The sequence below is a fragment of the Sceloporus occidentalis genome, unplaced genomic scaffold (genome assembly GCF_023333645.1).
Source record: "Sceloporus occidentalis isolate IW3139 unplaced genomic scaffold, rSceOcc1.0.p SCAF_4, whole genome shotgun sequence".
Lineage (NCBI taxonomy): Eukaryota > Metazoa > Chordata > Lepidosauria > Squamata > Phrynosomatidae > Sceloporus > Sceloporus occidentalis.
Window position 1 is genome coordinate 123,428,146 of NW_028316984.1, and position 21,648 is coordinate 123,449,793.

The 21,648-nt window shown below is 42.3% G+C and overlaps 2 protein-coding genes across 5 annotated transcripts in view; one reads left to right on the forward strand and one right to left on the reverse strand.

The window, feature by feature from the left end:
* The window catches only part of LOC149314583 (methylthioribulose-1-phosphate dehydratase-like), a 34,390-nt gene extending 22,380 nt beyond the window's left edge, over positions 1–12,010 (reverse strand). The window contains exon 1 of the mRNA XM_089521430.1: positions 11,716–12,010. Within this exon, the coding sequence (XP_089377556.1) occupies positions 11,716–11,766 (51 nt within the window). The 5' untranslated portion in view covers positions 11,767–12,010. The remainder of the gene's footprint in view (positions 1–11,715) is intronic.
* Positions 12,011–12,255: 245 nt separating this feature from the next.
* The window catches only part of LOC149314584 (pyruvate dehydrogenase protein X component, mitochondrial-like), a 158,043-nt gene continuing 148,650 nt past the window's right edge, over positions 12,256–21,648 (forward strand). For 2 of the 4 annotated variants that reach the window (XM_089521428.1, XM_089521429.1), the window contains exons 1-2: positions 12,256–12,590; positions 18,440–18,523. In XM_089521428.1, the coding sequence (XP_089377554.1) occupies positions 12,449–12,590; positions 18,440–18,523 (226 nt within the window). In that variant the 5' untranslated portion in view covers positions 12,256–12,448. Of the gene's footprint in view, positions 12,591–16,674; positions 16,766–18,439; positions 18,524–21,648 lie in introns of those variants that run through there. The other 2 variants (XM_089521426.1, XM_089521427.1) reach the window with 2 other exon arrangements.

A 21,648-nucleotide genomic window follows, 5' to 3' on the forward strand; every position in this document is an offset into this window, starting at 1 on the left:
TGCAATGTTTAGTCAATTAACAAAATTAATTGAATAAAACGGGGGTTCTGGTTAATCAGGGAGATTTTTTAAAGTAAATTATTTTAATATATATAGGAGGCTCTGTCATTTAGAGAAACATCCTTTTCTCTCTCATCCCAGAAGAAACATTCTTCCTAAAATAGTAAAGGCTGCACAATTTTTCTTCAGAATTATTGTTTGTTACTGAGCAAATGTATATGCTTAATCGATGAACAGATACACTGTGCAACTAACCTTAATCAGTTATATATATTTTAAATGTATGGCAGCTCTGTTTAAAAACAATTGGATAGGCAATACAATTTTGGTCTATTTAAAACTATAAAATGTTCCTGCTAATTCTCCTCAAGCTGAATAGATATACTTCAGTTACATAGTTGATGTGTTCCTGGGCATTAGTTCCTTAACAGAAAATTTGGTACCAGAGGCAGAAATAACATGAAAAAATAGGTGCAAGTTCTAAGATCACAAAAAAGGAGACCACCACCCCAAAAAGAAAAGAGATTCCACCTAAACATTAGGAAGAGCTTCCTGACAGTAAGGACTGTTCCACAGTAGAATTGACTGCCTCGGAGGGTGGTCTCTCCTTTGGAGATCTTTAAACAGAAGGTTGTGGAGAGAAGGCAGAATTTGGCAAAATGAGAGAAGCATCTAATTGGGATGGGGCAAGCACCAGCCAATCAGATTGAAATTAGGTGGGAATAAATATGACAGTTGGAGTAACTTAGTTCAGTTCAGTTCGGTTAGTGTCAGAGTCTCAAGATTTTCAGACCAGCGCTTACTGTGGGGTAAGCGCTGGTAAATCGCCACTAAAACGTTTAGGAAGTGCACGTGTGAAAGCCTGGTGCGCTTCCTAAACATCAGGGATTCATCAGCTCCCCTCCAGCATCCCTGAATCATTCGGGGAGAGGCAAATTCCTCTGAATGGAAACATTGTGTTCAGAGGAATTTGCCTCTCCCCGAAGATCCAGGGACACTGGAGGGGAGCCGATGATTTCCTGACGTTTAGGAAGCACACCAGGCTCTCACACACATGCACTTCCTAAATGTTTTAGTGGCAATTTAGGTGCGCCTTTTCTGCGCTTAAGTGCTGGTATGAAAATCTCCTTAGTTAGTGTGGGACTCTGTAAAGAGCAGAACTCCAAGGTGTAGTTACTGTTATAAAGTATTCTGAGGGACAGATGAAGCCTTGGTAGCTGGTTTAGGAATAGGTTATACAAAGTACAGCGCGCCCGCGTCATACGTGGGCATGCTATACGCGGACTTGAGCTTACGCGCTCAAGCCGCGGGGCGCGCACAGGGCGGCGCGTCCCATTCAATTGAATGGGCGTGCGCTCCCGTTGCGCCCCGCGCGCCGACGTACACAAGCCCCATTGTTTCCAATGGGGCTTGAGCATAGGCAGAATTCGCCTTACGCGGAGGGATCCGGAACGGATCCCCACGTAAGACGAGGGCCGACTGTATCCAAAGGAGGACTGAGAGGGTCCTGGGGTAACTAAGCAGTGTTTTCTGAAGAGAAGTGTTTAAAGTAAAATGTGAAACACAAACAATAAGAGAGTATATGAAAACAGTATCATAAAGAGATGGATTTATTGTGGAATTAAAATATCTACCAAATATAAGTACAAGAAATCATAACTGTAACAAAGTGTAATAAGTAAAGCAAGACCATGAAGTATCAACTGTAGTAACCATCTCATACTAGTGATACATTGTTCAAGTTAACTTTCAAATAAACTTCTAACTTTGTTTTAATAAAGGCTTGTTTGGAATTCTCATAAAAAATACATTACCAACATTTAAAAGAATAGTTTGGGGTTAAGTCCCTTGAGAGGGTTGGAGTGGTGAGTCTATTCCACCCATACATGCCATTCAGTGTAAATAAGTAAGGTGACTAAGTGTGTTCGCCATTACAGAGTGGGACAGCAGTGGGGTTGAAAGGCCCATGGTGCTGTCATACAAGAAAAATAGTTTTGAAAAGATAAATGGTTGTGACAAATTGGTGGCAGGGGTGGGATAACAAAACCCATTGGGCTGAGGAAAATAGGTGACTGAGTGTTACCATAATAAAGGTGGATAACCATCTTTTAGGAGTTATTTCTATATTCTTACATGACAGGCATTTGAACTAGAAGGCCCTTGTGGCCCTTTCCAGCTCTTAAAATTCTATGCTTTGTTTTATGTAATTATGCCTTTCTTACTAGGGAAAAGAACTAACTGCAAGTAACCCATTACTTTGAAGTGGTGACTACTTCGTTCATAGACATAGTGTGAAGAGTATGAGAGGCACGTGCCATGATTCTCTTTCCTGATAAGAGTGTTCCAGAAAGCACAATGTCTTTGAACTATGTTCCTTTAAATTGTGGTAAAATATTTTGAGTGGCAGGTATTGTTGAGTGAGACCACTTGGCACGATGCAAAAACTTTCCACAGGGTTTGCATCATGCTGAGTAGCAGCAGGTGACAACTCTTAGCCAATTCTGTATATAGGTGCACTGAGAGTCAAGGCACCTGTGGGTTGATGTTGGTGGATTGTTGTTAGTGAGTTGGAAGTGAGTTGGTTGGATTGTTGCTGAGTTGGTCAGACAGCATATATTGCTGGAGTCAAGAGGAGAGTTTGTAAATATTTTTACATATTGCAACTGATGATAAAGCAGGGGTAGGCATCCTTTTTGAGCCGGGGGTTCTGGTTGCTGTCCCTCAGACAACTGGGGGGCCGAAGCCAAAAAATAAATAATTAAATATTTTTTTAAAAAATTAAATAAATAAATAAACCGGGACAAATGTGGGACAAAATTTTCAAATGGAGGACACTTTTTTTAAAAAAATGGAGGACACCCAAAAAATTTTGCTGATTTTTAAAAAAATGTTAATATAAATGCATGTTTCGGAGGCTTCTATAGACAATTGCCCCCCTTGCCTGCCGCTTGCCCCCCTTGCCTGCCGCTTGCCCCCCTTGCCCGCCTCCTCCTGATAGGCCAAAGGCCCCATGCCCTCACGCGAGAGGCCAAAGGCTTCGGCGGCAGGACCGGGCTGGGGCCGGTCCTAAGGCCTTGCCGGGCCGCATCCGGCCAGCGGGCCGCAGTTTGCCTACCCCTGTGATAAAGTATCTCCAAAGACTTGAAAGATATCAACAAATGTCTGTGAGTTTATTGAAGTGGTCAGTGCATTGACATTATTTAAACTGAATGGATATTTCCATACTCTGCTACTGTTAGCTACTTCTGAAAGTGTTTACCTCAGACAGTGCTGAAAGTTGGCATCTCTGGTGGGCCTAGTTTAATTTTTTGTTACTGCAGCTCAAGCAAGATAGAAGAGAACCAAAAATGGGTTATGGGCCCAGTCTGCGTCAGTCCGAATCAGTTTTGAACCCAGTTTGGACCAGAGCTACATTTTTTGTTCCTGTTTGCAAGCAGTTTTTTGTTCCTGGATTAAGGCTAATATATACCAGGTTATCTTTTGTTGCTAGTAGGCTAAAGGAGGAAACTGCCACAGAAGAACAGTGTTTGCAGTTTGTTTGTTTTTCTTGTGTGTTTTTTCAAGGAACTAGTAGAGAGTATTTGGCTTATTTTGAATTTGTGCCTGACCTGAAGAAACAACCCACAAAGCCAAGAGTTTTTTTTTTTTTTTGTGACTTATTTTGTAAATAGCCTGCTGATATTGCTGGAGTCACAGGAATGATGAACTTTGCCAAATTAGATGGCACCAACTATCCCACATGGTCAGTTATGGTACAGAGTTTGCTTGTCTGGGAGAATTTGTTTAAGTATCTTGTTAAGACACCCTCAAGACCATGGAAGGATGAGCAGATGCAAGCTGACCAGAAAGCTAGAACAACCATGCTTTTTTGTCTGGAAGCTGAACAAGTTGTGTACATAAACAACACAGTACAGTGTTGGAGTGCTGGTAGAGTTACTGCATCTCAAGCAGGATAGAAGAGAGCCAACATGATGTACATCTAGGGTGACCGGATGTCATAACTGCAAAGGAGGACGAGGCACTGCAAAAGACTGGACATTCAAGAAAAATATAGGGCATTACAAACTAAAAGCTTAAAAAGCTAATATAAATTCATGCTTCTTAATCATGCTCAAAATGGAGGACATTTTGGAATTCATTCTGGACAGAAGGTTGAAATGTAAGGCATGTCCTGGCTTTGTGGATTGTTTCTTCAGGTCAGGCACAAATTCAAAATAAGCCAAATACTCTCTACTAGTTCCTTGCAAAAACACACAGGAAAAACAAACTGCAAACACTGTTCTTCTGTGGCAGTCTGGTCTTACTGTGTAAAGCCAACCTTTATTTTTTATAATGTGAATCCTTTGATTCATGTTCTAGAGCAGCATAAACAAGGTAGCTCCATCATCAACATTACATTCCTTCAGCATTTTAAAGATAGCTATAATGTCGCCTCTCAGTCATCTCTTCTTTCTTGTTGGAGAGCAAATGAACAGATTCTTCAATTGTTCCTCATATGGCTTGATTTCCAGAATATTGATAATCTTGGTCGTCCTTCTTTGGATACATTCCAGCTCATCAATAACCTTCTTCAACTGTCGTGCCCCAGATTGGTATTCCAAGTGCAGTCTGAGTGGCACTACTACTTCCCATTATCTGGTCCTCAAGTTATATTGATGTTGCCCAGAATTCCATTGGATTTTTTGGCTGCTGCATCACACTGTTGGCTCATGTTTAGCTAATGGTCTACTAAGACCACTAGATCCTTTTCATATATACTACTGTCACACTAGGTGGAACCCACCCCATATTTGTGCATTTCATTATTCCTGCCTAAATCGAATAACCTTTATTTATCTCCGTTGAAATTCTTTTTATTAGCTTTGGCTATTAGTTTTATTAGTTCTCCAGTCTATCAAAGTTATTTTGAATTCGGATCCTGTTCTCTGGGGTATAAGTTGCCCAACCCCAAATTTGGTGCCATCAGCAAATTTGATAACCATGCCTTCTATTTCATAATCTAAGTAATTTATAAAGACATTAAACAACACTGGTCTTAGGACACAACCCTGAGGCACTGAGCCACCACTCACTTCACTCCAGGATGAAGAGGAAAGAAGATATTGGGCCAATTTAAATGGGCCTTTTTCGCCACCCCCGTCACATGCTAGGGGTTGGCCGTCCATACTGGCCTCACCCCTAGCACATAATGGGGGTGTCATTTTGACATGATGGATGCCTAGTGTCTGCATGTCCCAGCACCTTTGTGACACCGCAAGTGCACCGTTGGTGCCTTGTGGCGTCACAACTGCACTGCAGAAAGAAACCGCTTTTTGCGGGTTCTTTTTGCTGCGCGAGGGAGCCTCGTACAGCAAACCAGGTTCTTTTTGCTGCGGCTCCCTCGTACAGCAAACCAGGACGGCAGGAGACCGTCCTTTTTGGGCAGTCTGTATCCCATCACAGTTAGGCTTCTGTATCCACAGATTCTTTATCCATGTATCCAATCATCAATGGTATAAAAAAATCTATCTATCTATCTATCTATCTATCTATCTATCTATCATCTATCTATCTATCATCTATCTAGAAATTCCAAAAAGTAAACCTTGATTTTGCCATTTTATATAGGAGATACCATTTTACTATGCCATTGTATTTAATGGGACTTGAGGATCGACAGATTTTGGTATCCATGGGGGGGGGGGGTCCTGAAATCAGCAGATACCAAGGGCCTACTGTACATATACTTTTATGTTGATCTCTACAAAGTTTGTTCACCATCTTCAAATGCATAGTGTATGCTTCATGTTAATGTTTCATTAGAGCTCAACTACTATATATTTTCTCAAAGAAGGACCGCTAAGAAGAATTGTAAATATTTACATTTGAATCGGAAGAAAAATAAATTAGATTTCTGAAATTCATTCCGCTCGATAGAGTAAAGCTATCATCAGTAACAAAGTTAAAAGATAGCTTTCAAATGGAGCGCTACTGAAATTACCATTAACAACCGCAATTTGTCATTCTTCATTTACCACATCTTAGCAGATGCCAATGAAACACTCCAGGGCAGCTTTGCTGTTAATGTAAATGGGAGTACCTCTATTGAACACAATGCAGCTATGCAGATTTACACTAGTTAATGTTGTGAATCATTGCTAATCTGGATTTGACTATAAAAATCAAACTCCCTTTGAAAGCTTTCCCATTATTATATATTAGTCTAGCTTTTATACATGTTATTTGCTACAAAGCAAAATGATATATATTTGCATAAGCTAAAAGCAAGTTTTATTGCACCAGAACTTCTTTCAAGATAAGTTTCAGTTTATTCCAACTTTTAGCATAATACCAGGCATTTGCAAAAGGATTCACTAAGGATTTACTGAATTACTGTTAAGCCAATAGGCCTAGGATAAGGTGGTGAAAAAAACTCAAACTTGCTACAATATTTCAAGGAAGGTTTAGGTATTTGCCATTGTGTTTCCTCTTAAATTGTACAATGAAATTACATTATAATATTTATACAGCCCATTACCAGAGGTAATGCCACACAATCATGTTAATCATGGATTCAACTGTAAGTATAGTAATTGCAGAGCAAGTGACATTGATGTTATCAGAAGACACATGAACAAAAGTAAACCAGTTCAAAAATTTGTAAAACAGTAACTGCCACCTGAACATGACAAAAGGCCTTTTACTGATAAGGTAAAGACATGAAGGTGTATGAAATTGCTATAATCCACACAGACAGAAGCAACTCTAGTATTAAATTAAAATATGTCCACAAATATTGAAAACAAAACAGTGGCCAACAGATTACTATTACTAGTAATTACTATTACTATCCCATGCAAGCAAAATCACGCTCAAATTTCTGCAACATTGATTCCAATAATATATGGAGAGAGAAATCCCAGAGGTGCAAGCAGGGTTCACAAAAGGAAGAGGCACTAGGGACCACATCGCAAACATATGATGGATAATGGAGCGAATCAAAGAATTTCAGAAGAAAACCAGCATCTGCTTAGATTAGAGTAAACATTTGACTGCATAGATCACAGAAGGCTTTGGAATGCTCTTAAAGAAATGGGAGTGCCACTACATTTGATAGCCCTGATGAGGAATCTGTATTTAGGACAAGAAGCAACTTTTAGAACAAAATATGGAGAAACAGAATGATTTTCATTTGGCAAGGGGTAGGCTGACCATGGGGTAAAGCAGACAGGTGGCTAGGAGTGGCCTTTGGCCACTCCAGTTGCGATCGGTCCTGATTGGCCTAGGACTGCAGCAACCAGATTGCCCACTCCCAAAGGGGGCCACTGGCGCAGTCCCAAACAGGCTGCTGGCAGGGGTGGTTTTTTTGCTGCTCCTTTTGCTGGCGGCCTTGGAGCAGCTTTTAGCTGCTGCAGGAGCATTAATCATCTGCATGCTATACCCCCAAAGTGGCTGGAAGCCACCCTTTTGGGCCCATCTGTTTTGGGCCCATGCCTCCTTGAGACAAAAACAGGGCATTGGGATAGCAAAAACTAGACAGGGTTAGGTAATATTCCATGTTCATGAAAAAGCAAAATAATAACAAGTGTTTTATTACATGAATTTATTGAGCTAACAATTATTCTTCAGTGACTGAACTCATTCAAAAATCTAGCTGTAGAGCGGGACTGTATTTCACCATGATCATACCATGAATAATTCTCCAATGAAGTAATCTTATGCAGGAAATTTAGGTTTTTCAACACCTTATAAAACTTCTCACACTCCATAACACACTTTTGTTTTACAACTTACATAGCCCTCAACACTTAATGGAGATGTTTTCTTTGACCACATACTGCTCCTAACAGAAAATTTTATCTCAACAGGTGCTATACTTTCTGGAAAACAAGGAATAAACTCTGCAATATTACAAAAGTCTTGAAAGTCTAGGCATTTTTTCCTCATTTCAGAACTAATTTTTACCCATCTATCAGATACAAAAAAGTTTTCTTTATTCCATATGCAGCCGGCCCTCCATTTTCGCAGGTTTAACATTTGCGCATTTGATTTTTCATGAGTTTGTTTGAAGGGCAACCATGCTCTCTCATCCACAGCCTGGAAGTACACATGCACTCTTCTTCCTCCTCCTCCATCCCATGTTTTTTCTCCCTTCTGTAATTCCAGGAACAGAGCAGTCTAGAAGGGCATGTGTACTTCTCCTCCTTGTCTTTTCCCATATTCATGGTTTTTCCACTTTTGCAGGCGTCTTGCATCCCTAATTCCGCAGATGTGGAGGGCAGACTGTACCTGGAATACATGGAAAACTGCCTCATGATTGTAGATTTTATACTGGTCCACTGATCAAATACACAAGTTTCTTTCATTTCTCTGTGTGTGATGAGTTCCTCATTCAGGCTATCCTGAATTTCTTTCCATTTAGGTGTTTTCCTTAGTAGTACCCACTTGAACTTCTCAGTGTTTCCTACACTGCACTTCCACTTGTTAATATATTCTAATCTCGTTTCATAGAAATTCTAATACAACTAAAAAAAAATAGCCTCATTAATTTCTACTGAATCTATAAACATTTTCAGTTGTGTTTTGACATCAGTAGTTACAAACACTTCATTTTTTCTAGAATCTAAATTGTTTACAAGGTTTTCAATGTTTTTTGGCTACTTCTGTAGTTAAAATATTATCTTTTTCAATTAAACTAATGTATGTTTGATACGTAGACATTTGATCTCTTGCAAATGACAACCACAATTTCAAATAGGGACCTTCAAATATTTTTGCAACAGAACAGGGCATTTAAAAAAAAAAACCAGGACAAAATTGGCATTTATATTAAAACAACAGGACCGCCTAGAAATACAGTGGGCTCTTCATATCTGCGGACTTGCCATCCGTGGATTCCAGCATCTGTGGACGGCAAGTTCATGGAGGGTGGGAGCAGCAGAGGAAGAGGAGAACGGAGGAAGGAGGGGCGGCGGTGGAAGTGCAGGAGGGGAAGAGGAGGAGGAGGAGGAGGAGGAAGGAGCTCCCTCAACCTTGCCAGCAAGAGAGAAAAAGAGAAAGTAAATATAAAACAAACTAAAAAGAAACAAGGGGGTTCGACCCACCCCTCATTTCATTGGAAATAAAATCCTTCTCTGGCCACAGTGTGGCAGGAAAACAGGCAGACAGGAGAAGGAAGAGGCTGAAGAGGAAGGGATTGGGAACCTGAAGTGAGACTTGGGAGAAGACAGAGAAGGTGGCGGGGGAAAAAGAGAGAGAGAGAGAGAGAGAGAGCAGTAAGGTCTGTCAAGAGTAGTTTGAGCATTGGACTAGTGACTCTGGAGAGCAGGGTTCGAATCCCGGCCCATCTATGTAAACCCATTAGGTGAGACTTTAGACAAGTCACCTTGCCAAGAAAACCCCACAATGGGTTCACCACCTTGGGGTCGCTGTAAATCAGGAAGGATTTGAAGGCACCCAATAACAACAACAGCAAGAACAAAGGGTGGTTCGGCGTGCTGTGGTTGGGCTTTGGCTCTCAGGCCCTTCTTCCCTCCATAGCTGGTTTCTTCTTCTCCTTCTCTCCAGGTGAGGTATGGCTGAGGTGGGCAGGTGTGTGCTGCGGGCAGGGTCGCTTCTCTCCCTCCCTCCCTCTTTCTTTCTTTCTCTCTCTCTTCTCAGCTGTTCCCTGCCTCCCCCTCCCTCTTTGAGCGGCAGCTACTCTTTCCTCTGGACAAGGCATGCATTGGTATCGCAGTGAGGGGCAAATGTGCAACCAGGCTTAAAGTATGGCAAGCCTGGAGGGGGGGAGGAGGAGGAGGCAGAGGCAGTGGGGAAGAGGAGGAGGAGGTGGTGGTAGCTTCCTGTTTCAGTAAAGCAGCAAGGTAAGTTTTGGGTGGCTGCACCACCATTGAGATCAATAAGACTTGAGCATCTGTGGATTTTGTCATCTGCAGGGGGATCCAGAATGGATCCCCCATTGATAACGAGGGCTGTCCCTATGAAAAAAAATGGTACTGTCCCGTTTAAAACAGTACATATGGTCAGCCTAGCAAGGAGGCAGGCAAGGCTGCATTCTATCACCCTATCTGTTTAACTTGTGTGCAGAAAATATAAGAGATGATCATAAGAAGAGCAGGTTTAGAAACAAAAGGATGAATGAAGATAGGAGGAAGGCATATCAACAATCCAAGATATGCAGATGACACCATATCACTAGCGAAAATCATCCTAGGCTTGGAACTATTACTAAGGAAAATTAAATAAGAAATTGCAAAGGGAGGTTTACTACTGGACATAAAGAAAACAAAAATACAGTCCATCCTCGCCTTACGCGGGGGATCCGTTCTGGATCCCCCGCGTAAGGCGAATTCCGCCTATGCTCGAGCCCCATTGGAAACAATGGGGCTTGTGCGCAGCGGCGCAGTGGTGCGGGCGTGTGCAGGGCGCAACGGGCGCACGTGCCCATTCAATTGAATGGGACGCGCCGCCCCTTCCGCCCTGTGCGCGCCCCGCGGCTTGAGCGCATATGCTCAAGGCCACATATGGTGCGCCTGCATATGGCGCGGGTGCGCTGTAATGACCACAGAGGATTTCCATAAATTCAACCTGAATAATGAGGGAATCGAAATAATTAAATATTTCCCATACCTTAGATCAAACATTGGTCAGAAAGGAGACTGCAGTTCAGAAATCAGAAGAATAGGAATGGAGAGAGCATCTATCAAAGAACTAGACAAGATCCTAAAGTGTAAAGATATACAACTGAGCACTAAAGCTAGAATTATCAGAGCCACTGTATTCTCTATCACTATGTATGAATGTGGGAACTGGACAGTGAAGTAAGCAGATAAGAAGAAAATCAACTCATTTGAGATGCGGTGCTGACGATGAATGCTAAGGATACCATGGACAGCCAAAAAGACAAACAGATGGATTTTTGTACAGATCAAGTCCAATTCTCCCTTAAGTCCAAGACTTCTGAAAGGCCAAAGTTTGGGAAACACTGTATTAGAGAACGAATGTCAGCTGCCTGGTACCTGATAGTCTTCTACTGTCTTCTACTGATATTTGGCTATTCATCTTCTAATCAGACATTCAAGCAGCCAAGCCTCCCCTTGGTCTGTGTTTGCTATTTACTATTTTACAAAAAAGGAGTGAGTAGTAGTAGCCCAAGTAATAGCTGCAGAGAGCCAGTGTGGTGTAGTGGCTGGAGCCTCAAGACACTGTGAGGCCAGGGTTTGAATTCTCACTTGATCATGGAAGCCCACTGGGCGACTCTTCCAGCCTCAGAGGATGGCAATGGCAACCTCCTCTGAAGAAATATGCCAAGAAAACCCTGTGATAGGGGTCACCATAAGAGCAGCAGCGGTAGCAGAGGCAGTGCTGGAGATGAGAGCTTGATCAGTTGAATGCTTGGCCCATGAAAGTCACTAAAGCCAGCACTGAGCCAGGGCAGTTAAAGTGGCTTCAGAGTCATGCCCAAATTTGGGGGGCGTTTTGAAATTCCTCAAGGCTGAAATGTAGGGCAGCATGTCCTAGAAAAAGAGGACATGGTCTGGTCGCCCTGGTTGAAGTGTCCTAGAAAAGGAGGACACGGTCTAGTCACCTTGCTCCAAAAATCAATGCTTTTTGCATATTGAAACTGATCAAAGGCCAAAGTGTGGCAGCAGGGCTTTTAGGCCTTTCCCTGCATTTCCACCCTTTCCAGCTTCTCTGTGCCAGGAAAGAGAGAGAAGGAACTTCCTCCCTCGTTACCTTTCCGTTCCTGCAGAGAGGAGGGCTGCAGTCTCCCAAGGGCTCAGCCATAGCTCTGGACTCCAGCAGCTGGACCTCTTTCCTCACTGGAGAGCCTGGATCCGGAGGGATCAAGAAAGGCCCAGGGCCCTCTCCAACTCCCGGCGCAGAGGAGAGGAAAGGCGGGCAGAGAGGCCTCTAATGCAAAAGGGGGGAGTGCACTGAGGAGGACCCAAAACACACCGCAGAAGAAATAGTCCGGCTTGAGACCGCTTTGACTGCCCTGGCTCAATGCTAGGGAATTCTGGGAACTGTAGTTTTGTGAGACTGTCAGAGAGAGCTCTGGAGCCACAATAAACTACACTTCCCAGGATTCCCTAGTCCTGAGCCCAGGGCAGTTGAAGCAGAGACGTCCTAAAACAATCGACAGCAGCCATTCTGGCCCATAGGGAATAATAAGCAGATAGGGTTAATTAGTTATTTATCCCTGTAGTATTAGCAAACGAATGAACGCATAGCATGAGGAGCGCGACGCCCGCCATCTTGTGACTATGTGCCAATAGGGCGCTTTCCTCTCTCTCTCTCTGAGTCCAGGGCGAGTGAGGGATGATATAGCCCCCTTTTAATGTGCTTTTATGAGAACGGTGCTTGTGGTTCTTTGCCTCTCTCTGCCTGCCTTCCCCTCAGGCGCTGAGGAGGAGGAGGCAGCCCCGGCCACTGGGCGGAGGAGGAGGAGGGAGCGACGGAGGGGAAGATGGCGGCCTCCCTGCGGCTGGGACTCTGCCCGAGAGGGGCCCTCCTCCGCGGCCTCCTCCTGCTTCCCCCGGGAAGGAGGGCCGCTCCCCCGCCTCCGCGGCCGGCAGGGAGGCTTCTGCACGGCGCCCTCCGGCTCCTGGGTGAGTGCGGGGCTGGGGTCCACGGAGGGTTGCATCGTGCCCCCGGCTTCGTCCCGCTCTAGTCTGCGAAGACTGTGGGGAGGACACGGAGGCTGCCTCCACACTGGAGAGAGAACCCGGCTTGGCACCGCTTTAACGCTTTTCTGGCTCAAGGCCAGGGAATCCTGGGGACTATAGTTTGGTGAGACATTATAGCCTTCTCTGTCAAGAGAGCTCTGGAGCCACAATAAACTACAATTCCCAGGATTCCCTAGCCAGGGCAGTTAAAGTAGCCTCAAACTGGATTATTTCTGTAGTGTGTTTTGGACCAAGGTCTTTAGTATTCTCTGCCAAAGCGTGCTAGTGCCTCAGAAAACTACAAATCCCAAGATCCTAAAGGATGGAGCCATGACAGTTAAAGTGGTATCAAACAACATTATTTCTACAGTGTAGACGCACCATTTAGCATTTGTATAGTGTAATGTTTGGGTGGTATAATATTGTTAATGTATGTTAGCACAACGTATCCCGGGGTCTTGATATTGCTATACTAAGGTAAGCAATGTAATCTCTAAGAGCTCTGTATCTGCGGTAGGTTTTGAGATGTAACTCACATACACATAACACTTGAAGAGAGTTGTGGCTGGCCTTTTATACAAAGTTCTTGAATTGTTTTAGTGTTCTGATGAATATAGTAGTACTGTAGGCTACTAAGAATATTTAGTCAAAGCATTTATTCATTTCTTAGTTGCAAAAAGTTATGGTATAAACTAGATTATAAGTCAGATTCATGTATAAATTGAGGGAAAGGGTTTTTTTTTTTGGGGGGGGGGAAATTATGGATTTTGATATAACCGGAGGATAAATTGGGGTAAAATCTAGGGGCATGTAAAGGATGAAGTAAAGGAAAATTATGCCAAAGCACACTGCTATTTCCCCACTGCGACATTCAAAAAGGCCAGAAGGAGGACTGTGGCAGAGAGAATAGAGGTGGTTGGTGCTTCCTTTAGGTTCCCCTGGGATGGACTATGCTCTTGCCTTTCGCCACTCTACTCAGAGAAGGGGATGGTCTCCTGTTTTGATAAAGTTAAGGAGAAGCCAGCGTGGTGTAAGTGGTTTGAGTGCTGGACTCTGGAGACCAGCATTGAATTCCGCACTAGTGGCCATGGGTAAGTCACACACTATCATCCTCAGGGGAAGGCAATGGCAAACCTCCTCGGAACTAATCCTGCCAAGAAAACCACATTATAGGTGCGCCTTAGGGTCGTCAAAAGTTGAAAAAGACTTGAAGGCACACAACAACAACAACAGCAGTACTTACATTGACCCATGGATAAGTCAACCCATTTTGGGGGAGTTGATTTTTTGACTAAAATTTCTAGACTTGAGTACATTACAGCACGCCAATATACAATAAATATTGGTTAGGGAATCATTTCCACTATAGCTTCTGTATAAGGTATAATAGTAAAAGAGTGGCCAAAAATGTAAGGAACCATGAGGTTTCCAACTGTATGGACCCAGATAATTCTGGGAAAACAGGTCAAGAATGCCATGTCTCCTCACTCTTCATCCAGCTCAATGCTCAGCAATATGTTCTCTGGACATTAAAGATTTATACCTTTTATTGTTATTATTTCAATTTTTTAAATTTTGATAGGACAGTATGTTTTCTCTTGTTCTTGCTCTTAAATAAACTGTCCTTATGCCATATTCTGCTTATAAAGAAAGGAGTTAGTTTGAACATGAGATTAAGCAGTTGCACATTCATCCGTTGAATGTTTGCATCCTTTGGATGAACTTGTGTTCATGGCATGTTTACTGACTTTGCACTCAGATAAACATGCATAGAAAGATAACGCCCTCATTCACAATGACCCTAGTAGGCACAGTGGGCCCATTCCAGAACCCTTGGGGATACCAACATCCGTAGATGCTCAAGTACCGTTGAATACAGTGGCATAGTAAAATAGTGTCCTTTATAGACAATGCCAAAATCAAGGTTTGCTTTTTGAACTTTATATTTTTGAAAATATTTTCAAACTGTGGATGGTAGAATCCATGGATACTGAGGGCCAACTGCAATAGACTAGAACCACCCATGGATTCTGAGACTACAAACTGATTGTCTATTTAAATACTTTTTAAAAACTGTCATTTGGGGACTGTCAGTTGTATATCAATTGCATAGATTTGTCACAAGTTGTTGTGCTTTATTAGTGTGATGCAATCTGCTGCAGTTTCTGGATGTATCCCATAGAAAGAAATTGGCTAAGTGTTATAAACCACTTCTCCGCCTGCTAAGACCCCCAAAATACCTGATCTCTCTTGGGAAGAAGCAGAGATTTTCCTACAGCTGTGGTCTTTCTACAGAAGAAGCCAATTAGATATATTCAAAATCAGTTATTTGCATCCATTAATAAAGGGTATTCATATCCCACCAAATAATTGTACAGACACAATAATTAGTGCTATCCGATCATAGCCTTGAGTCTACCCCTTCCCACCACAATTAGACAGTTGCCTTTTCTTATTTGTGCCATGGATTTTATAGGCCATGCTGGGGTTGCAAGCAATTCACTTTCCTTCTTTACTCATGTTCACATAGCTTATTTGTGTCATTTCCTGGTTATCTTTTTTAGTAGAAAATAATTAGAGATGAGGATTGGAAAGAAGGTTTAAAAGCCAAAAGAACCACAACTGATATGATATTCTTGAGCTTCAATAGAGCAAAATATTGCTTTTTGCAATGTTTTAGTTAAGTTTTCTTAAGGAATATTCAGAGGTTGTTTTTCCAGTTCCATTCTCTGAAATATAACCTATAGCATTTGGTCTTCGTTGGCTCTCTTCAAGTACTAACCAAACCTGACCTACTTAGCTTCCAAGATCAAACAGGATCTGGTGCTTTTAGGCATCTACTGGGAGACCTTGGGCAAGTCACACATTCTCAGCCTCAAAGGAAGGCAATGGCAAACCTCCTCTGAAGAAACCTACTTTGCCATGAAACCCATTGGGAAACCTTGGCACCCTCTCAGCCTCAGAGAAAGGCAATAGCAAACCTTCTCTGAAGAAACTCACTTGGCCGTGAAACCCGCTGAGAGACCTTGGACCATCTGCAGAAACTACTTGAAGGCACACAACACACACACTCATCCAAGTCTGGGAGGAGGAAGGGGGGGACTTCAAGCCAGAAGGGGTGGGACTTCTGCCCAGAAGGGCTGTGCACCACCCCTCCTTCTTGCAGCTTGGTTTTCTATGGGAGAACTGGACCATGGCAAGGATGCTGGCTGGCTGCATACGCCTCCCTGTCCCTCCTTGTTATGGCTACTGTGTGCCCTCAGTGATGGCTTTGCATGCCAGAGAGGGCACAAGTTCACCAACATGGTTCTATATGTTGCATAAATGCTGTTTTAGCTAACAAACTAATTAACTTGAATTAACAGCTTTCCAAAAGAAGTCTTTTCTGCCAGTCTCCTTGGCAGAAAGCTTCTTTTTCTTTAGCTAGCATAATTTGTCTGTGGTTTTTTGTGGGTTTTTCGGGCTATGTGGCCATGTTCTAGAAATTTTACTTCCTGACATTTCGCCAGCATCTGTGGCTGGAAGATGCCAGCCACAGATGCTGGCGAAATGTCAGGAAGGAAAATTTCTAGAACATGGCCACATAGCCCGAAAAATCCACAAAAAACCATGGATGCCAGCCATGAAAGCCTTCGACTTCATAATTTGTCTGTATTGGCTAAGGAGGAATGAGTTATCTCTGTTTTTTGGCTGTTATGGAAATGTGGACTATTCTTAACAGGTTGTTAAGAAAAAAGTAGACTAACAACGTCTGTGCACATATTTACAAGACTGAGCTACTACATTTTAAATTGTTACAGCAACCAACTGGTTATAAACTGTATACTTAAAAAATTAATTCAAGTGAATGATATAAATTCTTTTTTTTACTTCCTTTAATTTTGTCCTCCTTGAATTAAATGTGGTGTTGACAAGCATATTGCCAGAATTAGACTTCCATATGTGTAAGATGCGAGAGATGGGCTAACTACCTTGTGTACAAGAAATATGTGTTTTATAAAATAAATGTGTAGGTGTAAGATTTGGACTGTAGAATATTCCCAGCATCATTGTGACAGGATCGCCGGAACGGACCCCCCACGAAAAAGAAGCACCCACTGTACTCATTTCTCAAACAGGTTCTTCAAAATGCTTTGCTTTTTATGATTAAGTTATGATATTATTGGCAGGCTAGGTTAAATGCAAATGTCTTAACTGTTGTTTGTAGAATTGAAATAAATACAGGTCCAAAACACACTTCAGAAATAACCCAATGTGAGACTGTTTTAACTTTCCTGGCTCAATGCTAGGGAATTCTGGGAACTGTAGTTTTGTGAGATATTATGTGTTCTCTGTCAGAAATGTCTGGTGCCACAATAAATTACAATTTTCAGGATTCCTAGCTCTGAGCCAGGGCATTTAAACTACAGATTCCAGGCTGGTGTTGAGCAATACACAAAATACATCAAGTATTATATGAAATCTAGAGTTAGTGTGGAGTAGTGGTTTGAGTGTAGGACTTGGACACAGGGGTTTGATTCCCTGCCCAGCAATGGAAACCCACTGTGTGGCCTTCATTGGGTCATACACTCTCAACCCTAGGAAACCCCCTGATAAGTTGCCTTAGGGTCACCATAAGTTAGAAAAAAATGGAAGGCTTATAACAACAACAACATGAAATACTTTGTAATCATCAGAATTCAGTTTCCTAACATCTTTTAGTGCTATCCTTTTATCATATATATGTTTTTCATTCCAATGATAATTCTAAAAATGGGGATCTTTGGAATCTGACAGTCCTAAGTCAAAGATGCAGAAGTTGCAGGGAATTTGTGTTAGGCACAAACTTCTGCTATTTTAGAAATGTGCTTCTGCCAAAACCTTCATGTGTTGACTGATCCCAAAGATTTGACAGCAAAATAATGCTAGTAGAACTGCTCTACTGGCTATAATCTGTCAGCAGAAGATCCAAACTGAGGACAGAGACCAGAGGAGATAAAGGAGGAGAGCTGTGCTAGATTCAAGCCTTAGCCCACGCAGGAACCCAGTTTTATCCCACCCAGTTAGCAAGATTATACCTAAGGAATTTCTCACATGCTGAGGCTGGGAGGGTTATGGGTTCAGCCACTTTTATTGGCCCAATTCCCACTTAACTCTTGATTCGAGTCCTGAACTGATTAGTGAAACTGGTTCAGCAAACAGAGTGGTTCCCACTACGTTTGCGCCAGTATCAAGAATCGGTGCAGGAAGCGACAGCCGCGGCTTCCCTGCCATGCCTCCCTCCATCCTTCTGGCCATACTGGTAACCCAGGGGTGGGGGAGAGGCCGGGGCAGAAGGAGAGAGGCAGGCTGGGAGGACTGAGGATGGAGCAGGCGTGGAGGTATGGCCAGAAGGCCAGGAAGCCACTGCCAATGGGATCCAGGGCAGATTCTAATCTGATTTGAAACCGCCTAGTTCCCACTTGGGCTGAATCAGTTTATTTTTAAATAAATCGATTCAGCACCCCAAACACCCCATTTTACCAGCATCTTTTGGACGCAAGTTAAATGGGTAAAAATCATGGCCCTCCTTTCTGAATCACTTCATTGATTTGAATTAAGTGGGAACCATGGTGGTTTAAAGCAAATAATTCAGAATCCCGATCCAGTTTAAACTATAATGGGAACAAGACCATTGGCTCAACTGACCTTTGTCATCTTTGCTGGTTAGGTTTTGCTTCAAATGTGCATAGAATCGCAGCTTCAGGATTTATTGCAACTTTTACACTGTTTAAATAAAACTATACTAATACTCCCTTTTTTTCCTTTCCAAGGTGCTCCTGCTGTTAAAATTCTCATGCCTGCACTATCACCAACGATGGAAGAAGGAAACATAGTAAAATGGCTGAAAAATGAAGGTGAATCTGAGCTACTTGAATCTTATTTTTAACTACTGAAACATTCTAGAGCAGCTCATTAAACAGAGAGTCTGTGAACGTCTAGAAGGCAATTCCATAATCACAAAAGTCAACATGAGTTTCAGAGAAAGAAGTCATGCCAGACAAATCTGATCTCTCTCTCTCTCTCTCTCTCTCTCTCTCTCTCTTTGGTAAAATTACCAGCTTGGTAGATGAAGGCAGTGCTGTGGATATAGCATATCTTGATTTCAGTAAGATCTTTGACAAGGTTCCCCATGACATTCTTGCAAACAAACTTGTAAAATGTGGGCTATACAAGGTAACTGTTACATGGATTTGTAACTGGTTGACCAGCCAAACCCAAAGGGTGCTCAACAATGGCTTCTTTTCATCCTGGAGAGAAGTGACCAGTGGGGTGCCACAGGGTTCTGTCATGGGCCCAGCGCTATTCAACATCTTTATCAGTGACTTAGATGACAGAATTGGGGATATACTTATCAAATTTGCAGATGACACCAAATTAAAAGGAGTAGCAAATACCCCAGAGGACAGGATCAAAATTCAAAATGACCTGAATAGACTAGAAAGCTGGGCCAGAGCTAACAAAATGAAATTCAACATGGAGAAATGTAAGGTATTGCACTTTAAATACTTTTAAAATGAAATGCATAGATATAGGATGGGAAACACCTGGCTGAACGTACATGTGAAAGGGATGTAGGAGTCCAAGTAGACCATAAGTTGAATATGAGTCAACAGTGTGATGTGGCAGCTAAAAAGACCAATGTGATTTTAGGCTGCTCAATAGAAGTATAGTGTCTAGATCAAGGGAAGTAATAGTGCCACAGTATTCTGCTTTGGTCAGGTCTCACCAGGAATACTGTGTCCAGTTTTGGGTACTACAATTCAAAAGGGATGTTGAGAAATTGGAGTGTGTCCAAAGGAGGCTGACTAAAATGGTGAAGGTTCTGGAAACCATGCTCTATGAGGAATGACTTAGGAAACTGGGTATGTTTAGCCTGGAGAAGAAAAGGTTAAGAGATGGTATGGTAGGCTTGTTTAGGTATTTGAAGGGATGTCATATTGAGGATAGAGCAAGCTTCTGCTGCTTCAGAGAACGGGACCTGGAACAAATTATTATTATTATTATTATTATTATTATTATTATTATTATTATGCTTTATTTATATAGCACTGTAGATTTGCACAGCGCTGTACATACAAACAATAAAATAGATAAGAATAAACCTGCCCATGGCTTACAATCTAAGAAATAATAGCATAATACATATAAATAATACATAGCAATACAGGAGAGGGATCAATAAAACAGGCAACGAAACAATGGATGCAAGCTACAGGCAAAGAGATTCCAGCTAAACATTAGGAGGAACTTCATGACAGTAAGGGCTGTTCGACAGTGGAACACACTCCCTCGGATAGAGGTGAAGTCTCCTTCCTTTGAGGTCTTTAAAGAGAGTTCTTTAAAGAGAGGCTGGATGACCATCTGTTGAGTATGCTTTGATTGAGTGTTCCTGTATGGCAGGGGGTTGGACTGGATGGCCTTTGCGGTCTCTTCCAATTCTATGGTTTTGTGATTGTGAATCATCTTGTTGCCACAGTCGCACTCCATTAAAAAGGATGATTGTACCACACTTCTATTCCATTATTATTTCTATGTAGTTGGGCTCTAACATATATATTTGCACGATATTCTTAGAAGAAAAGTTGGCAATTGATGGCTGCCTGATTTTATCCTGCTTGGCTCATCTTCAGCAATACTGGATAGCATTGATAGGAGCTGCAGTCCAACAACTTCTGAACAGGCTCAAATTACCCAGCCCTGTTCTAGAATATTGCCAGTAATGTGTCGGGTAATCACTATGGTGATGAGTAACTCTGAAAAAAATGTTTTCTGATTATACAAGTGGAATAATTTGAGAGACTGTATCTCCCCATACGAACCAGTGAGAACCCTTAGATCCTCAGAAGAAGGCTTTCCCTCGGTCCCACCACCATCCCAGGCTCACTTGGCGAGGACACAAGCGAGAGCCTTCTCGGCGGCTGCTCCCAGTCTCTGGAGCTCCCTTCCATGAGAAGTTAGGCTGGCCCCCTCCCTCCTGGCCTTTCGCCTGTAGATTAAAAACATTTTTGTGCTGGCAGACTTTTTAAAATTATGCAAGGGTGGCTTTATTTGGGGGAGTTGTTTTATTATTATTATTATTATTATTATTATTATTATTACACTTTATTTATATAGTGCTGTAGATTTACATAGCACTGTACATACAATCAATAAACTAGATAAAATAGATAAAAAATAAGCCTACCTATGGCATACATTCTGGAAGATAATAAAATAATACATATTAATACAAAGGAGGCAACAAGTTGAAAACATCAAATAATAATCATACAATGCCTGGGGACGCTTCCCTGAACAGTATAGTCTTTATCTCAGTTTTGAAGCTAGTTAAAGTAGTGATGAACCGTGCTAGTGGGGGAAGGAGGTTCCAGGAATGAGGAGCAGCAAGTGAAAAGGGACGAATCCAGGACAGAGCAGTAAAAATCCTAGGCTGAGACAGCAGACTTTGACTACCAGAACGGAAGGCACGAGTGGGAAGGTGAGAAGAAAGAAGTTCTGATAAATAAGGAAGGGCCAGCCCATGAAGGGCTTTAAAAGTCAACAACAGAAGCTTATACTGAATACAGAAAGGGAGGGGGAGCCAATGAAGGGATGACAACAAAGGAGAGATGTAGTCAAAATGGTGAGCAGATGTGATAATGCATCCAGCTGAATGCTGGACCAAAACTAAAGGACGGAGGTGAGAAAGAGGAAGCCCTGCCAGAAGGAGGTTACAAAAATCTAGTCACAAGACCACTAGGGCATGGATCAAAATCTTGGCAGTAGAGGCAGAGAGAAATGGTCGAATTTTAGCAATATCATACAAAAGAATTTACATGCCTTGGCTGTGGCCTGACTCTGGGGGATCCATGACAGAGAAGAATAAAAAATGAAACTAAGACTGCGGGCTTCCTGGAGAGGTTGAATAGAAATATCGTCAACAGAAACAGAAAAAGAATATTGAATGGTAGGCTTTGGTGGAAAAACAAGAAGTTCTGTT